The sequence below is a fragment of the Salvia splendens genome, chromosome 8 (genome assembly GCF_004379255.2).
Source record: "Salvia splendens isolate huo1 chromosome 8, SspV2, whole genome shotgun sequence".
NCBI lineage: Eukaryota > Viridiplantae > Streptophyta > Magnoliopsida > Lamiales > Lamiaceae > Salvia > Salvia splendens.
Window position 1 is genome coordinate 10,098,544 of NC_056039.1, and position 18,678 is coordinate 10,117,221.

The 18,678-nt window shown below is 37.6% G+C and overlaps 3 protein-coding genes across 7 annotated transcripts; all 3 read left to right on the top strand.

Annotated features, from left to right (window-relative positions):
* The first annotated feature begins 2,792 nt into the window (after nt 1-2,792).
* On the top strand, nt 2,793-5,648 carry LOC121743530 (transcription factor PIF3-like). 4 transcript variants are annotated; one of them, XM_042136856.1, is made up of 8 exons: nt 2,793-3,070; nt 3,412-3,515; nt 3,637-4,366; nt 4,436-4,540; nt 4,624-4,689; nt 4,769-4,834; nt 4,914-5,321; nt 5,398-5,648. In XM_042136856.1, exons 2-8 carry the CDS (start codon nt 3,430-3,432, stop codon nt 5,410-5,412), a joined length of 1,476 nt encoding a protein of 491 aa, XP_041992790.1. In that variant the 5' UTR covers nt 2,793-3,070; nt 3,412-3,429; the 3' UTR covers nt 5,413-5,648. The 4 variants fall into 4 exon arrangements, with proteins under 4 accessions (XP_041992790.1, XP_041992789.1, XP_041992787.1 ...); XM_042136855.1 differs by having other exon boundaries at nt 5,429-5,648; XM_042136853.1 differs by having other exon boundaries at nt 5,439-5,648.
* An 884-nt stretch (nt 5,649-6,532) lies between these two features.
* LOC121743535 (G patch domain-containing protein 8-like) lies at nt 6,533-10,336 on the top strand. Of its 2 annotated transcripts, none has more exons than XM_042136862.1 (8): nt 6,533-6,722; nt 6,976-7,071; nt 7,488-7,683; nt 7,921-8,075; nt 8,331-8,474; nt 8,574-8,677; nt 8,813-8,972; nt 9,922-10,336. In XM_042136862.1, the coding sequence occupies exons 2-8, from the start codon at nt 7,006-7,008 to the stop codon at nt 10,003-10,005; spliced, it is 909 nt and encodes a 302-aa protein (XP_041992796.1). In that variant the 5' UTR covers nt 6,533-6,722; nt 6,976-7,005; the 3' UTR covers nt 10,006-10,336. The 2 variants fall into 2 exon arrangements, with proteins under 2 accessions (XP_041992796.1, XP_041992797.1); XM_042136863.1 differs by having other exon boundaries at nt 6,993-7,071.
* A 6,510-nt stretch (nt 10,337-16,846) lies between these two features.
* On the top strand, nt 16,847-18,508 carry LOC121743533. Its single transcript, XM_042136859.1, has 2 exons — nt 16,847-18,115; nt 18,200-18,508. Exon 1 carries the CDS (start codon nt 16,936-16,938, stop codon nt 18,076-18,078), a length of 1,143 nt encoding a protein of 380 aa, XP_041992793.1. The 5' UTR covers nt 16,847-16,935; the 3' UTR covers nt 18,079-18,115; nt 18,200-18,508.
* The last annotated feature ends 170 nt before the right edge of the window (nt 18,509-18,678 follow it).

Below are 18,678 nucleotides of genomic sequence, written 5' to 3' on the forward strand. Positions count from 1 at the left end.
TCTTGGATATGCGTATATCCTCTCCTGCTTCCTATCGTGACTTTCATTAAGCGCGACCATAACAGGTAATTCTTCCCGTTCAATTTGAACGCCACGGTAACGTTCTTGTTTGTCCTCAATGTTGAGGTTTCTGTTGTTGGCTTCTCTTCTGCTCCGTCTGACATTTTGGGTGAGGTTGATTGTGTTTGATTTTAGGTGAAGGCCGAGAGGGGTATTACACGGCAATGATGAGATTTCTCTGAGCCAGAGATCTTTTTCCTACTCTTGATGCCATGAAGAAACTAGGATCGGTAGTTTGATGAATATGTTTCTTGATTTCATTGTGTGCTAGGGCTACAATTCTTATAGATACAATCAATCCTCCATATGGTAAGGAGATAATCTAGCTATGGTAAGAATCAATTTGTGATCAATTGTCTTGGTTACATGATTTCTTTCCAACATTTAGAATTGAATTAAAATTTCAATTCCACAGTTTGGATTCCTTATTAAAAGTAAATAATTGGAATTCCAAATAATTTATGTACTTTCTTCAAATTTAATTTCATTTCAATTTTATACTATCATTTTTACCGAACAAAAATTTTAAAATTGAATTATAATACAATTTCTGCAAATTCAATCTCGTAGAATTCTAATTATTCAATTCAGAAAGGAGATTGTTATTAATTAGGGAGATGGTAGATAGTATACCCGATATAGAATAAGTTAATGGATTAGTGAACCCAAGTTGTGGATTAGAGGCCCATCATATTTATAACAAACAAGTTACTCCTATTTAATAGGCTTCGTTTGTGCACTATAACTCACAAAAAATATGACGAAAGAATATTAAAAAATAAATTTTAGCCCTAAGAACTAACTGTGAGTTAGGGTACATTTAAGAATTGAAGATAGCAGCTTCCGGAATGTTCCATGCCCTATACGCAGATTCTTTTTATTGAACAGGGACTATAGTTTCTTAATTTTATATTTAAAATGTCATTAAATTTTTTAATGAATCACACAAAATATCAAATATTCAGTATTATTATGAGAACAAAAAAAAAAAGAAAAACAATAGATTGGCAGGAGCTTGAGACCCTTGTGGCTCTCAATTGGGTCCACCACAGTGGCAGATGACCCCTCCCCCGTTGGCCAATTTCTACGAGTGGTTATCAGATAAACGAGGCCTGCCCCCGCTCACATAGTCGCCCTCTTTATCAGAGGGCGCGGAACTACATGGAATGGACTAGGGACTTCGTGCATTACTAAATTCAATTTTAGACATTTTTCTGTTATAAAATATAATCATATTTTAGATTTGCAATTATATAAAAACTCTTATAGTCTTATTAATAATCTTAATCACCTAAATATATATTTTAAATAACATTTTCAAAATTTAGTCCCTATTAATGTTTATTTTTGTATTCGCCCCTGCTCATTATTTATTTTCCTTAATGTTAGTACTTCTTCATTTCAACCAAAAAACATGCTTTTTTTATTTCTTTGTATGATCGGCCCCTCAAAAATATGCTCTAGAAATGTGCGAGGATCGTATTCAAGTTTAAAGGTAGGTCACTGAATTTTAGTTTGAATTAAGAGTTTCCTTAATAGATTGGGTTGGGACTAAGCCTTATTGAATTAAATCGTTATCAAGTTAATGCAATAACAATCCAACTCATATAAATTGTCAGCCCTAACAAATACTTTAGGCTTTCATTGGAGACTGAACATAAATATATCACGAATAGGCTTTAATTGGAGACTGAACATAAGTATATCACGGATATATGATAATCATATCAAAGCCCAAAACTCACTTTATAATTATTTTTAAGTTTTAATTATTATGCGACAGTATTATTAAAATTAAATTTTGTATTTGGATTTGGATAATCGAAGTTCGATTTAGTTAATTTGCCTTTCTTACATGGCTGTTCGAATTACAAAAGGCCAGAACCATGATGGAGTTTTATACGGATTAAGTAAATGAAATACTATAAAACTAATCCACGTGTCGCTTCATACAAATAGATGTGTTACCTAAATCCAAACTAAACGCTACTTTAAGTCTTTGAAATATTTTGCTAATTAAATAAAGCTAGCTACCTTGTTTGGGGATTTTGAGATTGTATTTGGCGATGTTTTGCAAGGATAGCAAGAAAATCTTTTCAAGTAAGTGATAGATATAGATTAATAAATCATAAAATTGAGTATTTAAAGGATCAAATAAATTAAGTTTAAAATCAATTATTTGATTTATTTCTATCTTTTAGTAATCTTAATATGGAGTATATAATTCAAATTGACTACTACTATTAAATTGGTAGAATTACTAAATTACTATATAGCGTATGGTTTAAATATGTTTATAAACTAACCAGCTCTACTTTTAACAAGTGTTGTGCCTTCGAATGTTCTACTTATATGTTCGAACAATCAAAATGCATATGTAAACAAGTGGTAATAAAATAAACACAATAGACCAACTGAAATAGCATTACTACTATAAACTGAATTTGCAGACGAAGTGATTTAGCCAATAGAAATGAAACTACTAATTTATTCCCACTACAACTGCCAATTAAGGTATATAATTAAAAAGTTGATGGATTATGCATAGTCACTCACCATTCTATTTTTTAAAAGTGCTGATTGCAAAAGTGATGCATAGATCAATATCTTGTTTATTAAAATCAATGGCGCCAGAGTAGAACCATAATTATTAATTAAGAGGAATAGATTCTCAAAAATTTTATACTAACACCAAGAAATATGGTGTTCCTATCTTCCTGGTGAAATCTCTCTCCTCTCTCTCTCTCTTTATACGTGTATGTTTGTATATCTCATGTTCCATTAAAAAGAGCTCTCTCTTGGAATATGTAGTAGTTTTCAATCAAAAAAGTATGAGTTCACTACATATGGATGAGCAATATATTTTAGAGTTCAAGAAGCCATCATTGCTTCACAGTGGAAGAAGCAAAAAATAATGGCAAGATTGATTTTGGAGAAGTTTTGGACACTACAAATATTACTGCTTGTTTTTGGAATTGAAAAGATTATTGTTGATCAGCTGATTTAATAGGTGGGCTTTTTTTTCACTGTATTTGAATAAAATATGCTATGAATCATGTGCTACGTTAAATCTAGTTGTTTGTTTGTGAATGCTACTATTTTTAGTATCGTTTTTGATCCTTTACTTAATAGTTTGATCTATTAAGGATAAAATTACTTGTGCTTGTATGGCTGTATTTGCACATGTCGAAATTTATACGAAAACGTTGCAACTATTTTTTAGACACTTGGCTAAAAATATACAATTGTCTGTTACATGATACTAGTAGTTATGAAAGAACATGGTTTCTTTCAACTCTCAATCTTCATTAAAAAGCTTAAATGTTAATGTTGAGTAATTTGTGATTGCAGTTGTCTCATTCTTGTATCATGCCTCTGTATGAGTTCTTGAGATTGGCTATCGAAAAGCTTGAATCTAGCCAGCAGAAATCATCTTCTGTTGATCCCTCTTCAAAGTAAGTTTACTTGCTTCTCTTCATTTAGCCATCCATTTTTCTACTTTACAAATTTATGTCGATTTTGCAATAAGTCCGGTTTATAACTGATGATGCCATATGGTGGTCAAATTACACGCAGAACGGAAAATGGCTTATTTGGGCAGCCTGATAAGGTTGCTACCAATCTCAGTTTGCAGCCTGATACCCCTAGTGCCTGTGATGGAGAGAGGCCGGGAAAATCTAGTGGTGTCGAGTATATCTTCAATGATATTTCGCCAGTATTGGATATAAGTCGAAAGGATGAAGCCTCTCCTTGGTTAAGTTATCCCGGAGATGATAGCCTGCAAGTTTACTCTTCTGGTGTCTTACCTCAACAATCAAGTGTTTCTTTTATGTCACAGAAACATGGAAGGAGTTGTGATCAGGGAGTTAGTGATTCGGACGTTGTGGAGTTATCTTCTTTCAAAGCTCGTCCGCTGCAAACATGTCTGCATCAGAAGGACCATACATCAGATCCTTCCTTACTCAATTGCCAAGATGCTAAGTTTTGGAATAGTGAAGAGGGTGTAGACTTACATGTTCCAGCTGCAGTAAACTCTTCACGGTTATTGGCCAACGAAGATAAAGATTTGTTTCATGATGGAAGGACCAAGGATATCAGCCTAGATACATTCTTGAAAACTGACAAAAGTTTGATACAAAACAACACTGTTGCTTCAACTAGGCCTCTAGATGGGGAGAGGATTGTCGAGTCTATCGTTGGTTCTTCGTTTGTAAGCTCTGGTAACAGTGCTGATAAGAATCTCGATGAACAGAACCATTATACCAAAAGAAAATCTCGTGAGAATGAGGAGTCTAGCCAAAGTGATGTAAGTCTGTGGAAAGGATTCTCGCTTATATGGTTACCGGTTTCCATTTCTCATCGTTTTTCTTGGCAGGAACTTCAAACCGAGTCTGTTGGTCTGAAAACACTAACTCCAGCTGAAGGAGGCCGGGGATCAAAGAGAAGGCGTGTGGCAGAAATGCACAATCTTTCCGAAAGGGTGCGTTTAATTAATTCAGATATGAACTTACATTAGTTGCTCTTTCGTTCCCATTTCTGCTGATGCTGGTCGTTCCATAACAGAGGCGAAGAGATAGGATCAACCAGAAAATGCTTGCTTTACAAGAACTAATACCCAACTGCAATAAGGTAAACACACTAAATATTGAAATCATGGCAATAAATTTGCACATCATATAATCAGTCCAGTTCTTTTTATTACTCTCAGACGGATAAGGCTTCCATGCTCGATGAAGCCATCGAGTATCTAAAGATCCTTAAACATCAAGTGCAGGTAGCAATGTGACTTAAGATTAACTAACACATTTTCCAATATTACCAATTCCTTCTCATGCTGATGCTTCTTTCTGTAGATTATGTCAATGGGATATGGAGTATGCGTCGCGCCATTGATGTTTCCACCGGGAGCCCAAAACATGTATTACGCGCATACGCCTCATCCTTCATACGCAGGGATGAGAATGGGAGCGAGTTTTGGTAACACGAATGGGGATTCCGTTCACTGTCCTGTTTTCCATCCACATTTTCCTACGCCTATCGTAAACTGCCAAGGTGCTATCGCTCCGATGCATGGACATCCCTGCCCGAGACTTCACACCACAGTCTCTGGAGCACACACACACTTATTTCCTCCAACTAAATCTAACAAAACAACAGTGATGGGGGCAAGTGCCTTGAAGCTCACAGATCAAAACTCCAAGGATCTGATTGCGAACAAGAAGTCACACAACGTGGAAGTGAGCAGCTCAGTCTCTACTAATGTTAGTGATGGTTCAGTCAATTATTATACTCTACTCTCCAATATTCATGACAAAATCTTGCATATTATTATCTCAGATTTGTTTCAATTAGCTGACAAATAGTTTAGCGTGGTGCAGCTGCAAGCGGAAAATGAAGTTCGAAACAATCGAGCTGCAGATGGCACCAGAAACTAATGAAGAAGCTTCTTTCTATGCTAGTCAGAGTAGAGTTCGGCAACATTTACTTTTCTCGCTCTGGGCATTGTACATTTATGATTTATATAAGGTGACTCGTGTGGATCAAGCATTTTCAATAAATTTTGAAACATGTTTATAGAATTCAAAATATATACTGTGTCATATCGTCAACTTGTTTGGTAGTTTATTATTCATTATATTAGAAAAAATCATCATATGTATATATTAAACATGGATTGGAATGTATTTCTCTAAACAAAACTTAATTTTACTTTTGTAGTTATTTTATTTTATTGTATTCCATCTAGTTTTAGGCCACCTTTATTCACATTCAGGGCTAATCGTGTGAGGATTTTATACGGCTAATTGTTTTTAAAAAATTTTGAAATATGGGTCTCAATTTTGAGAAATTCTAAAAGGTCTACCAATTATGCATTAAAATCTGTCTCATCCCTAAATCTAAGATGCAAAGCTTTATGGGGTGTTCGGTTGGCAAGATTAAATCTCATGATTAAATATGTATCACGTTTGGTTTATAAGATTGAACCCTTCAACTTAATTATAGATGGATAGTCTCATGATAATTAGTCATAGTCTCCCCCTTCAACTAAAATAATCTCACAACTTAATCCTAAATGGATAGTCTCATGATATTAGTCATAACAACCGAACGTCACCTATGTATATATTCACATGCATCACTCCCCACCAAACGCATTTACACTCACATCGCATATATATATGCACGGTACACTCACTTCTTCACACATTCACTCACTAGCTCGCTCACTCACTCACTCTCTTCTTCTTCTCTCCCCATGGCAACAACAAGAGATCCCAGTGGCTCTTCTGGGTGGGCTGCAGCCCCCTCTAGTGCCGAGCGAATTTAATATCAAATTTGAAAGGTTAGGAAATTGAGACCCATGTCCCGAAATTTCTTAAAAATTTCAGTAGTTACAAAATCGAGTTGGTTAGCATTATAATTAACCAAACATTTAATCAAAGTACTAATATGATTGCTAATAATTTATGCAAACCTTTTTAACATCCTCCATTTAAAAAGATAAAGCAAAACTCTCGACAGCGCCAGTGAATATAAGTTCTCCATTGTCAATACGTTGAGCTTCCTACGAATTAATCTAGATTATTACAACACTCGTTGGTTCGTCTCTCATCCCAGATCTCGACCAATCTTTGAGGCGGACATCCAATATTTGTCAAAAGGTAATTTTCTTGCGGCTTCAATCGTGTTTATGTGGTTCTAGGTTTTAGTGATTTCAATCAGATTTTGCTGAATATTGTTCCACTTTTGTCGATTCATATGGTTTTCAATTTTAAAATTTTTCCCATCATAGCTCGATAAGATGAGTTTCTGATGACTCTATATTGACCGTTGGTTGTGACGAGGATGCAATTGGTGCCGTTGAATCTTGAATTGAGTAGCTTGTTGTTTACTTCTTTTTTTTGTCGATTTTAGGTTTTGATTGTTTTTAGGGGGCTTCAACGGATGGATAATAGATGGTATAGTGGTAAACAGGACATGCGCATGAGAAGGCCACAAAAAGATGATGAGGTAAAGTTTACTGATTTACACATCTTTTCTTTATGTATGTGTTCAATTTGAATGTGAACAATGTTTATTTTTTTTATTGTATCATAAGTTTTATGTACTTATATAGTAATTACTGCTTGAAAGAGAAACCTCACTGTATGTAGTTCGATACTTCTATTTCGATTTTTTTTCTAGATCTTCTTCAATGCAGTATTGTTGTTTTCTGTCGTTACTGGTAAATTGAGTCATTGGCAATTTAGGAATTCCTATTCTGAATTTTGATTATGACTCGGAAACTTCTTCATTAGTTTCTGCTTGGTGATCTAGTCTGAATCTTGTGTTGTGTTCTACTATGTCATTTGCAATTGCATTTGAGGCAATGCATCTAGTAAGACAAATATTACTACAGTGCCATGTTTTAATGTTTTCTGTCATAGGGGTATGAAGCTGCTATTCTTGAGGATCTTGCTGAGGATTTTCGTTTACCAATTGGTCATAGAGTGACTGAGAACGTAGATTTGGATAATGTGGAACAAGCATCTTTAGACATACAGCTGCCATCATCAAATGTCGGATTTAGGCTTCTGCAGAAGATGGGATGGAAAGGGAAGGGGCTTGGAAAGGATGAACAAGGTCTGTTTAGCTATGAAGTACACAAACTACATTTTCTTGTCCACATCTGACTTTGGCACATTTCATTTATCTTATAGGAGTTGATCTCAAATTAACCTGTTCAAATTTTTCTGTGCTGATTATGTATATAGACATTTGCTCTTATGTTGTCTAGGCTCTATGTTCTATTATACACCTTGTCTTAGGGCTAACCCATCCTCATGGTCTTGTTATGCCTGAACATGCTGTATGTTACAGGGATAACCGAGCCAATAAAATCTGGAATAAGGGATGCCAAATTAGGTCTAGGTAAACAAGAGGAAGATGATTATTTTACAGCAGAAGAAAACATCCAGCGTAGAAAGCTTGATATTGAAGTTGCAGAGACTGAGGAACTTGTAAAGAAGAGAGAGGTATGCATTAACTTGTCCTGGATGTCAGAAAAAGTATAATTATATTTTCATTGCGGGTTAATTTGGAGTTAATTTTTACTTGTTCTGAAACATACATCTAATAGCAGAAGGCAGCATATAGCTATATGTGTGTCTTTTGATGGGAATGGTATATCATAAAGGGAACATCAACTTTGGAAGATCTTGAGAATTTCGTGAAGTTTTTATTACCTGGTGGCTTCTACTGCCTGCTTTCTGCACATTATTAAAATCCAGGTTATAGCAGAGCGAGAGCAGAAAATTCAAAGTGAGGTGAAAGAAATAAGGAAGGTGTTTTATTGTGATCTCTGCAACAAGCAATATAAACTGGCAATGGAGTTTGAAGCTCACCTAAGCTCCTATGACCACAACCACAGAAAGGTTTGTTTCCCCATTTAATGCATGCTTACTTTCTTGTTCTAATTATTGATAGCTTTATTAGCCATGGAATATACTCTTGATTTATTTTCTGGACCTCAGAGGTTTAAAGAAATGAGAGATATGCAAGGAAGCAGCAGTCGTGATGATAGACTGAAAAGAGAACAGCAACGCCAAGAGAGGGAGATGGCTAAGTTTAAGCAGATGTATGTCCTTGTTATCTACCAGAGCCTGTTTTATCTGTTACCCAGAACTTAATGTATTATGAATATGAAGTGGTTACTAGTCTCTTGCTAGTGATATTTTCGATTGAAGATTTTGTCTACCCTTACCTTGAACAGGGCTGATACACATAAGCAGCAGCAGCAACAGATGAAGAATCAGGAGGAAGCTGGAACCCATCCAGCTACCCCTGCACCAAGTAGTGCTACTGTAGTTGCAGACCAAGATCAGCGAAAAGTTTTGAAGTTCGGATTCTCTGCAAAAGGCAGTGCAGCCAAGGTATTCACTAGTCTCGCTTGCTTATTTGTTTAGATTGTATTATAAATGCTGCCTCTTTTATCCCTTCAGCTGTTGCTTTATTTTTTAAGAGCATTCCGTATTACTTCTGCTTTAATCTTTTGTGTCATGGTAAAGTTAGATGACTCTCCAACAATCCATACTTGAAGTTGAAGAGAATAGTTAAAAACAATGAAATTGCATTGGATTCCATGTCCACTATTGCAGAAACTTTATTGATGTTTTACTGATAGTCCCACCTACATCAAATGATGAGTTGAAAATGTTGTTGCTAATTTAATATAAGCAAAATCTCTATATAAACTTAATGCCAGCTTCTTGTGCAATATCTCTATAGTAAGTGTTCTATTGAACATGTCTTAATAATCTTGTCTAAGTAATAGTGTTGATACTGTTCATGTAAAGGTCTTGGAATCTGTAAGTTATGATAAAATGGGAACTTTCTTCATGTGTAATTTATTTCTTGTGTTTCAGATACTTTTGATGTCTGATGCTTAAATCAGAATTTGGTATCTGTGTATCTGATAAATTAGAATGACCTGTTTTGCCATAGATGGCTCTAGTCACCAATATTTTCTAATACCTTTTCCCCTCATGGTTACGTCTATAATAATAAATTCCTGTCAATCATCTCTACATATGGTGTCCACACGCCTTCCCAAAGAAGTCAGGGAGATGATGTTGTGTGCGTACTTGCTACATATATGTATATACATGTTCTCTTTACATAATCATTGAGGCATTGTGTCCAGTAATACATCCATTGTGGTTTGCATTTTGTTTCTTTGCCCTGAAGTAGCTGTTACTTTTATTCATCGTTGACTTCAAATATTTTATACAGTTTGTCTTGACTGTCTATGTGGTTCGTTTTTCTTGGATGTTAGTATTTGTTGCTGCCGATCATAATAAGCTTTGATGTTTGATGAAGCAGAGCTCTATTAGTAATTCTGCAAAGAACAAGAAGCCGAAGGTTGCTGTTGCTTCAGTTTTCGGGAACGACAGTGATGAAGAATAGAGTACTTTCTGATGGTTCCAGCTGATATCGTGAGAGTTTGAGAGCTGGGAACATCTGACTGGACCACGGAGTATACTTCAATCGGGAAAAAATGTAATCTATCTGGCTACCATTATCTTACAAGACGTTTGTCTTAGTAATGGTGATAAACCGTGTAATCTTGACTGCACTAAATTTGAACAAGACTATGGATAATAGGTTTTTCAGTAGCTTAGATGGTTGATAGCGTGGAACTAAGCACACAATCTGAAGGACCTTGCTGAGGTTCAATGTATTATTGTCTTGGTATTTATTGTAATGTCTCATGGGATGACTTACCAGTGTTTCGCAACAAAGTTATCTACATTTTCAATGCTTGTAGTCAATGTCACGAAATTAGCACAAATAATATTATGAATGTTGAATACGAAACACAATGGTTGGATGTGTGTGCCTGAGCATCTGCTAGTGAAGGCACCCTTCCATTTCACGGGACAATTCTTCCTCTCTCAGTGCATGCAATCAATGCTACGAGCTTTCTCAGAAAGCCATGTATCTTCATGTGCATATCTATCACGAATTGGTCATTGTGCATGGCCGACCTTCTAAACAAAAGTGTTGCGAAAATATTCTTCATGTACTCATGGACCGATATGAAGATATTCGTCAAATATATATGCAGTAGTATCGTAAGCGAGATGCCATGGCCTTCGTGCACGTCTGCAGAGTCGAGACTTCATCTCGTCCAACTTCATCGGGGCGCTGCCAAAGTACTCACCACACGCAGCCAATGTGTTAGCAATGTGCGAGAACAACGGTCTACACATGCAGAAACGACGCTTAAGCACTGTCGGACACCATCAGAGCTCATCAACAAACTAATCCTTAACAAGTCGTGCAACAACTGCTGCATATTCGCAATCGTCAGACTCGACATGGGGGATCGATTCGTATTTATGGATAGAGAATTTATGGGAGGTATTGTGAAAGATGTATTCATTGTAGTTGGATTATAGTACTAGTATTGTATTTTTAGACGAAAAATGGGTTAATAAACAAGAGGAATGATATGGTTCATACCTTATATGAGCTCCTTATGTGAGCACCACTCTCGTTTGACGCACGTTTAATGTTGTTCGTTTCGATTCATATATTTAGTTTGATTCTAATACATTAAAAAATGTTATTGAAGTTTTTAATTTCACAAAATTCATAAAAATCAAAACTCGATTTGCTTGTTTATTAATTTATTTGAAATTATAGACAAAACGAGCAAATCGAACTTTTAATTTTGTGAAATTAAAAACTTCAATAACATTTTTTAATGTATTAGAATCAAACTAAATATATAAATCGAAACGAACAACGTTAAACGTGCGTCAAACGATAGTGGTGCCCACATAAGGCAGGTATGTAGCATATCATTCCTCAATAAATAATACTAAAATATTAATTTATTGGATTTAAAAAAGTTAAAAATGACTCAATATTCACGGCTGCAATTAAAATACCTATATACAAATCGCAACCCCACTTTGATATTGAAACTGATTCATCCAAATCACATCCCAAATTAATGTGGGTAATATACATTTGTTATATAGGTATGCATTCATATCCTTTTTTTATATATTGTTCAATCATCCTTTTTAATCCTAGCCTCACGATTTAAAAATCTGATGGCCCAAAATTAAGCTGATTTTGATTATTAAAATTATTAAATTAATAGGAAAAGGTCATTTTTGATATAGGATTAAGATTCAGTTATGGTAGTTTACATAATTTCCTCCCTCAATCATCAGCCAAGATACGTTGGAAGATTACATCCCTATTACACGCCAATGTTAATCTCTACCAGAATTATCATCGTTCTTTATATTGAATACGTATGCAATTATTTTTTCTCATCCCATACCAATTTGTGAAGCCTTTGAACACCATATAAGTTGAAGTCAATTGACGAAGTTCTGATTGATATACAAATTTTGAAACATTTTCTTCACAGTGTGTCATCTCATCAGATGCAAATAGCTAAGGGGGGATGAAAGGAATTTTTATGCAGAAAAGAGAGTGCAGCACATCTATCATTGCAGTCGGCTATTTTCCATTGAAGACATCTGCAGTGTTTGATCGTCTTCGCAAATCCTATTTTCCATTCAACACGTCTGCTGTTTTTTCATTATTGTCTCCATTTTTTGAGAGTTTACTCATTCTCCTTTCATTCATGTCAACAATGGAAGAAGGTTATACATTCAGTTACTTAATTGATTATTCACCCATTTTGGTAGAAAGTTATTGTATTAGTCGTGTAATCTTCAATTTATGGTTTTCTGTATTTGTTTGTGATTAGTTCATCCTTGTATTCAGAACCATTACCAGAGTCCACGAGTTTCAGTCATTCAGCGAGGGTTTAGATATCATCTCGGCTAAGGGAGTAGTTTTAACTGATTTACATAATGTACATATATTACTCAATAATGGTTGTTTTAGATTCTGTAATGGACGATTTATGATCGATAATGTAAATGTGATGTGCAAATGGTGTTGGACGATATGGCTAAGAACAAGGAAATGTTCGAGGCGTTCACATATCACTACAAAGTTAATGCTACTAACCAGTTGGTTGCTCTCTTTTGGTGTGATGGTTTGATGAAGAGGAATTGCCACATGTTTGGTGATATTGTGGCATTTGACTCCACGTACAACACAAACAGGTATAATTACAATGGTCTGTATTGTACATTACAATGCATATATTTGTACATTACTCGGTGCATTATAACGCATTTACTATACATTACTACACAACTAACGATGCATTATTCGCTTGTGATGTTGCTGACGATGCATTACTCTGTGATACGCAGGTATTGTATGATCTTCACTCCTTTCACGGGAAAAGGACAATCATGGAAGACATGTAACCTTCGCCACTGGAATTACATCATCGACCGCTTCGTCGATGTCCAGTCTTAGCTGCTTCTCTGCTGCCCAACATACAACATCAGAACATTATTATAACGCACAAAGGAATAATGCATAATATTTGATACATAATGTATACAACTAGGTAAAGAATGCACAGATTCATTCAAATAATACACAAAGGAATATTATACAAGCATATTTGAGAGTTGTGGTTTTCACCATTTAACCTATGTACACAAGCAGTCCCATAATGCTAATTAACTAGTAAATAATGTAAACTACTAGCTACATAATATACAGATTGAATCAAATAATGCACATAGGTATCATGCATCTTCCATTTCACCCACATCACTCAGCAAGCAGTCAAGTAATGCCTAATAATTGACAAATAATGTATACTACTAGATAAATAATGTACAAAATCAATCAAATAATGTACAAGCATATGTGTGAGTTTCGATTTTCACCATTCCACCTAAGTACACAATCATTCAAATAATGCCTAATACCTGCTAAATAATGTAGTCTACTAGCTGCATAATGTACATATTCAATCAAGTAATGCACAGATGTGTATTTCATTCACCATTTCACCCATGCCACTCTGCAAGCAGTCAAATAATGTCTAATACCTTGTTAATAATGTAAACTGCTAGCTGCATAATGTACATATTCAATCAGATAATGCACATAGATATATTGTATAAATAATGCGTAATACCTGGTTAATAATGTAAACTGCTAGATGCATAATGTACAGTATATTGCATTAACCATTTCACCCATGTCACTCTGCAAGCAGTCAAATAATGCATACTACGTGAAGAATAATGTATACTCCCAGATAAATAATGTACACATTCAATCAAATAATGCCCATATGAATACTGCATTCACTCAAACACCCATGTACACAAACAGTCAAATAATGGATAATACATGTTGATTAATGTGTAACCATTATTTAATAATGAACACGAGCAAGCAAATAATGCACACAAGAATTTTATAGTCACCCATCCACCCATTTACAAGATCTGTCGACAAATGAAATAGATTGGTTACCTGCAGCCTGAGTAGGTTGAGATCTCGATGGTTGGCCTCTTTTCGTCATTTTTAATCTGTGAGACGAACCACAAATCAACTTCCGAAACCATTTCGTCTAAATAATCGCACAATCCACCATTGTAAACCAGTAACTAATTACACATTCCATATAGGGCAAAACCCTAACCAAACCGGAAACCCATTTGTGATTACATAAAAACGAGACAAAGACCAGTTTAAAAACACCGAAATTTTTTATGAATATTCGGGAATCGACTAGTAGACGGTGAATATCGGTGTTTAACGGTTGATATTACTAAAAAAAACCTTTTGTCAACCTACCTTCTCGACTGCTTCAAGAATATGATCTCGCGCTGCCGGAGTTCGATTAGGACAGTGAAATCGGCGAAAAACGAGCGATTTCTGTAGATGCCCGGTTGCTTCCCTTGGCGGCTAGGGTTTGGAGAGTGGGTGGAAATAGGGGAGACGATTTGCAGAGAGAAGTGAGTTGTGGGATTGACGTTTGGAGTGAGAGAGTGTGAGAAGATGGAAGGTTGAATCAAACCCCGCTTAATTTTCGCTCCTTCCATTTTGGGCGGTTTTCAATATAGTTGTTTTACTAGTGTACCCTTATAATGCACAGAATCCACCCTATAATGCAACACGGGATTAAAAAATGAGATTTTATCCGGACTCTCCATCCATCACATCTAACGACCCAAATTAAGAAAGAAGTTTAATCTAATGGAGCAAAAGGAGATTAAGAGCATCCACAACCGTGCTCTTGCCAGCGGCACAGTTGTGGGCCCGGGCGGTACTATTCATGCCTGCTCTCTGGCAAGAGCACAACACCCACAACTGTGCTCTTCCGCAAGGACAGGCACAATTAATTTAAAATTCAATTAACAATAACATTTCCATAATATTAAAATTCATTTAAAAACCACAATAAATATTACAAATGACAAATAAAATTAAACATTACATAATTAAAATCCTAAAAATGAAAAATTACATAATTAAAATCCTAAAAATTAAAAATTACATAATTAAAATCCTAAAAATTAAAAAAACCACTACTCGTTGCCGAATTTCGCCCACATGTGGTTGATTAGGTCTTCTTGTAGTTGATTGTGGATTCGAGTATCGCGCATTGTGTGTCTTGTCTCGATCCTCTGACCAACCGTCGTATGCTCGCCTCGGCGTGGGGGAGACCTCGCTGTTGAGCTTCCGGCTTCGTCCTCGTCGTAGAAGCTAGCCGCCCTCGGCCCTTCGTCGGCTATAATCATATTGTGTAATATAATACACGTGAACATAATGTCGGCGATATTATTCACGTACCACAGCCGAGCCGGGGCCTTCACAATGTTGAATCGAGCTTGAAGGACCCCGAAGGCTCTTTCGACGTCCTTCCGCGCTGACTCTTGACGCTGCGCAAAAAGAACCCGTCTCGGGTCGTGCGGGTTGTGGAGCGTCTTCACGAACGTCGACCACCTTGGGTAGATACCATCGGCGAGATAGTAACCCATGCGGTATGTATTTCCGTTGATGGCGAAGTCGATCGCCGGTGCTACACCATTCATCACATCATTGAAGAGTGGTGAAGAATAGAGCACGTTCAAGTCGTTGTTGGATCCGGCAACGCCGAAATATGCATGCCAAATCCATAGGCGATAGTCGGCGACCGCCTCAAGGATAAGTGTTGGGCCGTCGCCTTTGTGACCGCTTAAGTGTTGCCCCCTCCAAGCAGTCGGGCAATTCTTCCACCTCCAATGCATGCAGTCAATGCTGCCAAGCATTCCGGGAAAGCCATGGACTGATTCGTGAAGACGAAGCAACCGTTGCCAATCATTGGTGGTGGGTGCCCGAAGGAATTCATCCCCAAAAGCAGAACGAACGCCCTCGCAAAAATTCTTTAAACAAAGGATTCCAGTGGACTCACCGATATGCAAATACTCGTCGAAGATGTCGGTCGTTTGCCCAGTAGCGAGTTGTCGGATGGCACACGTACACTTCTGCAACGCCGTGATACTTTGCCGGCCGGCTGCATCTACACCTGTTTGAAAGTATTCAACACGTGCGGACAATGTGTTGACAATTCGCATGAACAAGCGCTTTGACATGCGAAAACGACGCCTGAAGTAATCTGCCGGAAACCACGGATGGTCGGCAAAGTAGTCGGCAACGAGCCTTTCGTGGGCTCCCTCCCGGTCACGATGGATGTAGTGGCGATTTGATCTAGTGCGTTGAGGAGGATGAGCGGGGGTATTCGCCGCGACATATGCTTCGTAAGCGGCACGATGTTGTTCGTAGTATTCTTGTTCTTCGCGCTCCGCTTCCGCCATGAGATGAGTGAAATCCATTTGATGTTTTGAGTGAATGTTGAATGTGTTGATAGTTTGTATAAGAATTATGAATGAGAGATGAATGAGAGATGAATTGATGTGATAAATGAGTGATGAATGTGTGTATTTATAGATGATTTTGGGGGAAAAAAATCAAAAAAATCAAAAAAATTCAGAAAAAACGTTAAAAAACGGCCATATTTTTTGGATTTGGAAAATATTTTTTTTTTTAATTTTTTAGCATTATTTATAATTAAATACCGATTTTTTTTTTAAAAAATAAAAAATGTTTAAACACAACGGCTATGCCGCTGACGAATGGGAGCGCGCCACGTGTGCGTCCGCTGGCACGGACGTGCTCGATACATCGAGCAGCGCCGTGCCAGCGGCGCGAGCGCAGCGACGGCGGATGGCGTCCGTGCCAGCGGCGCGGACGGCGGTGGCGACGGACGCCACTGCTGCGCATGCTCTAATGCTCCCTTGTTATATATAGCCAAAAAAATTAATAGTAGTAGTATAAATTTAAAGGTCTTGTAAAAAATCAATCTTTTGCTCCGGCATAGTTTGGCAGCTCTGCGAAACCCTAATCCACAACCCTAGATTTCGCCGAGTTGTAGTTTCATACAAGATGATCATAAAATCGGAGCCTGCAACCACCAATTCTATTCCGGCGGCCACCGGCTGCAGTAACTGCGGCGCTCACGAGCGGCACCTGCTCCACCAGATCCGCTGCCGCAGCGGCTTCAAACGTGTCTGCACCACCTGCGTCCTCCGCCTCCATCCGCAGGCCTTCTGCCCTACATGCTTCCTGGTCTACCCCCCAACCCTCCCTAACGACGTCGTTCGCGCCTGCGATAAGTGCTATTCCCACTCCCACTCTCACTGCGTCGACACCAACGGTGCCCCCCCTCCCAAACCCTACGTTTGCCCCCTCTGCGTCAACCCTAACGCCCCAATTTTCAAATTGAAATCTGCCGAGGAAGCCAATCTCGCGATCGATAATGTTAGGGTTCAAAATTGCAGGGTGATGGACAGGGAAGCGGCGAAGATGCTGTTGGCGGCGGCCAAAATCGCGACCACGTCGATGAATAAGGCGGTGTTGAATGCCAAGAATGAGGCTGAGAAGCGGGTTAAGGAGGCAGCGTATACAAGGAAAAGGGCTAAGGAGGCATTGGAGCACGTTGCGCTTTTGGTTCATAAGGAGAAGGCGAGGAGGAAAGAAGTAGGGCTTCGTGATGTGGCTGGGCGGGGATACGGTGGAATTGCCACCAATGGCGGTGGTTATACTGCTCCTCCTGTTAAATTCGAGGCTGAGGTTAGTGCAAATCACGGTGTTAGGAATCGCAATGGTGTCGTGCCTAGTATTTCTCAGCCGTTTGTAGCTGTGGAGGAGAAAATGAGTAGTAATGTAGTAGTGAATGTGGATAGAGATAACTCTAATCAGGTGTTGGCCGCATTGACTGCTGTTGAGTTGAAAGAGAATGAGAAAATGGGGATTGGAATGACTGCACAGGCCATTGATGGCCATGCCCAGATGGATGTTGATGAAGGTGGAATGAGGCTGAATGTTGGGGAAAATGCTGGACTGATTGAAAATAGCACTACTAATCGTGCAGATATGGAGACCGATGCAGGGGATGTCAATAATCATGGGGAGAAACAGCTTGTTGGTATGAATAATGAGGTAAATTTGGTTCAACCAGGGGAGAATTCGGTGCAGAATAAGGAAATGGATAAGGATGGAGAACATGTTAATGGTGGCCGGGTATAATCCAAGAACATCAATCTGATAGCTCAAAGGTGTTGAGGTGGGCAATGGGTTCAAATTTGTAGCTGAGTTTGCTGCACTAGTTTTGGTTTTTTTATGTTAATGATGATTTCCCTTCTTGCAGGGGTGTGGCTGTATTCAAATGCTTGTTTTGGAGAGGATTTGCCTGAAGGTGGTAGATCATCGTGTAAGTTGGTTCTCAATTAGATGTGATTCATTTTTTTATCTGTTTCTGTGGAGATGTTGGTTGGCAATGCAACATTAAATCAAGATTTCTCTGTATTGGTTGTTGTTGGCCTAAGGGAAAGTATTTTAGTGTAGCTATTATGGATGTTCAGACAGAGACTATTATTTTGAGGCTGTGCTTAATCAATAGGTTTGCAGCATTATTTTGCGACTGTACTCAACCGACGCTGTCCATTTTGATTTCTTACTTTTCTCTTGTCTCAGAAAGTATCTTATACACATGCGTGTATAACTGTATACTATGTCCAATATTAATTTTAAAATGTAGAATTCATGATTTGGTAGGGTTAATTTCATAAATGGTCACAATACTATGATGTTTGTATTAAACTAAATAATTCAATATTTTACTTCATT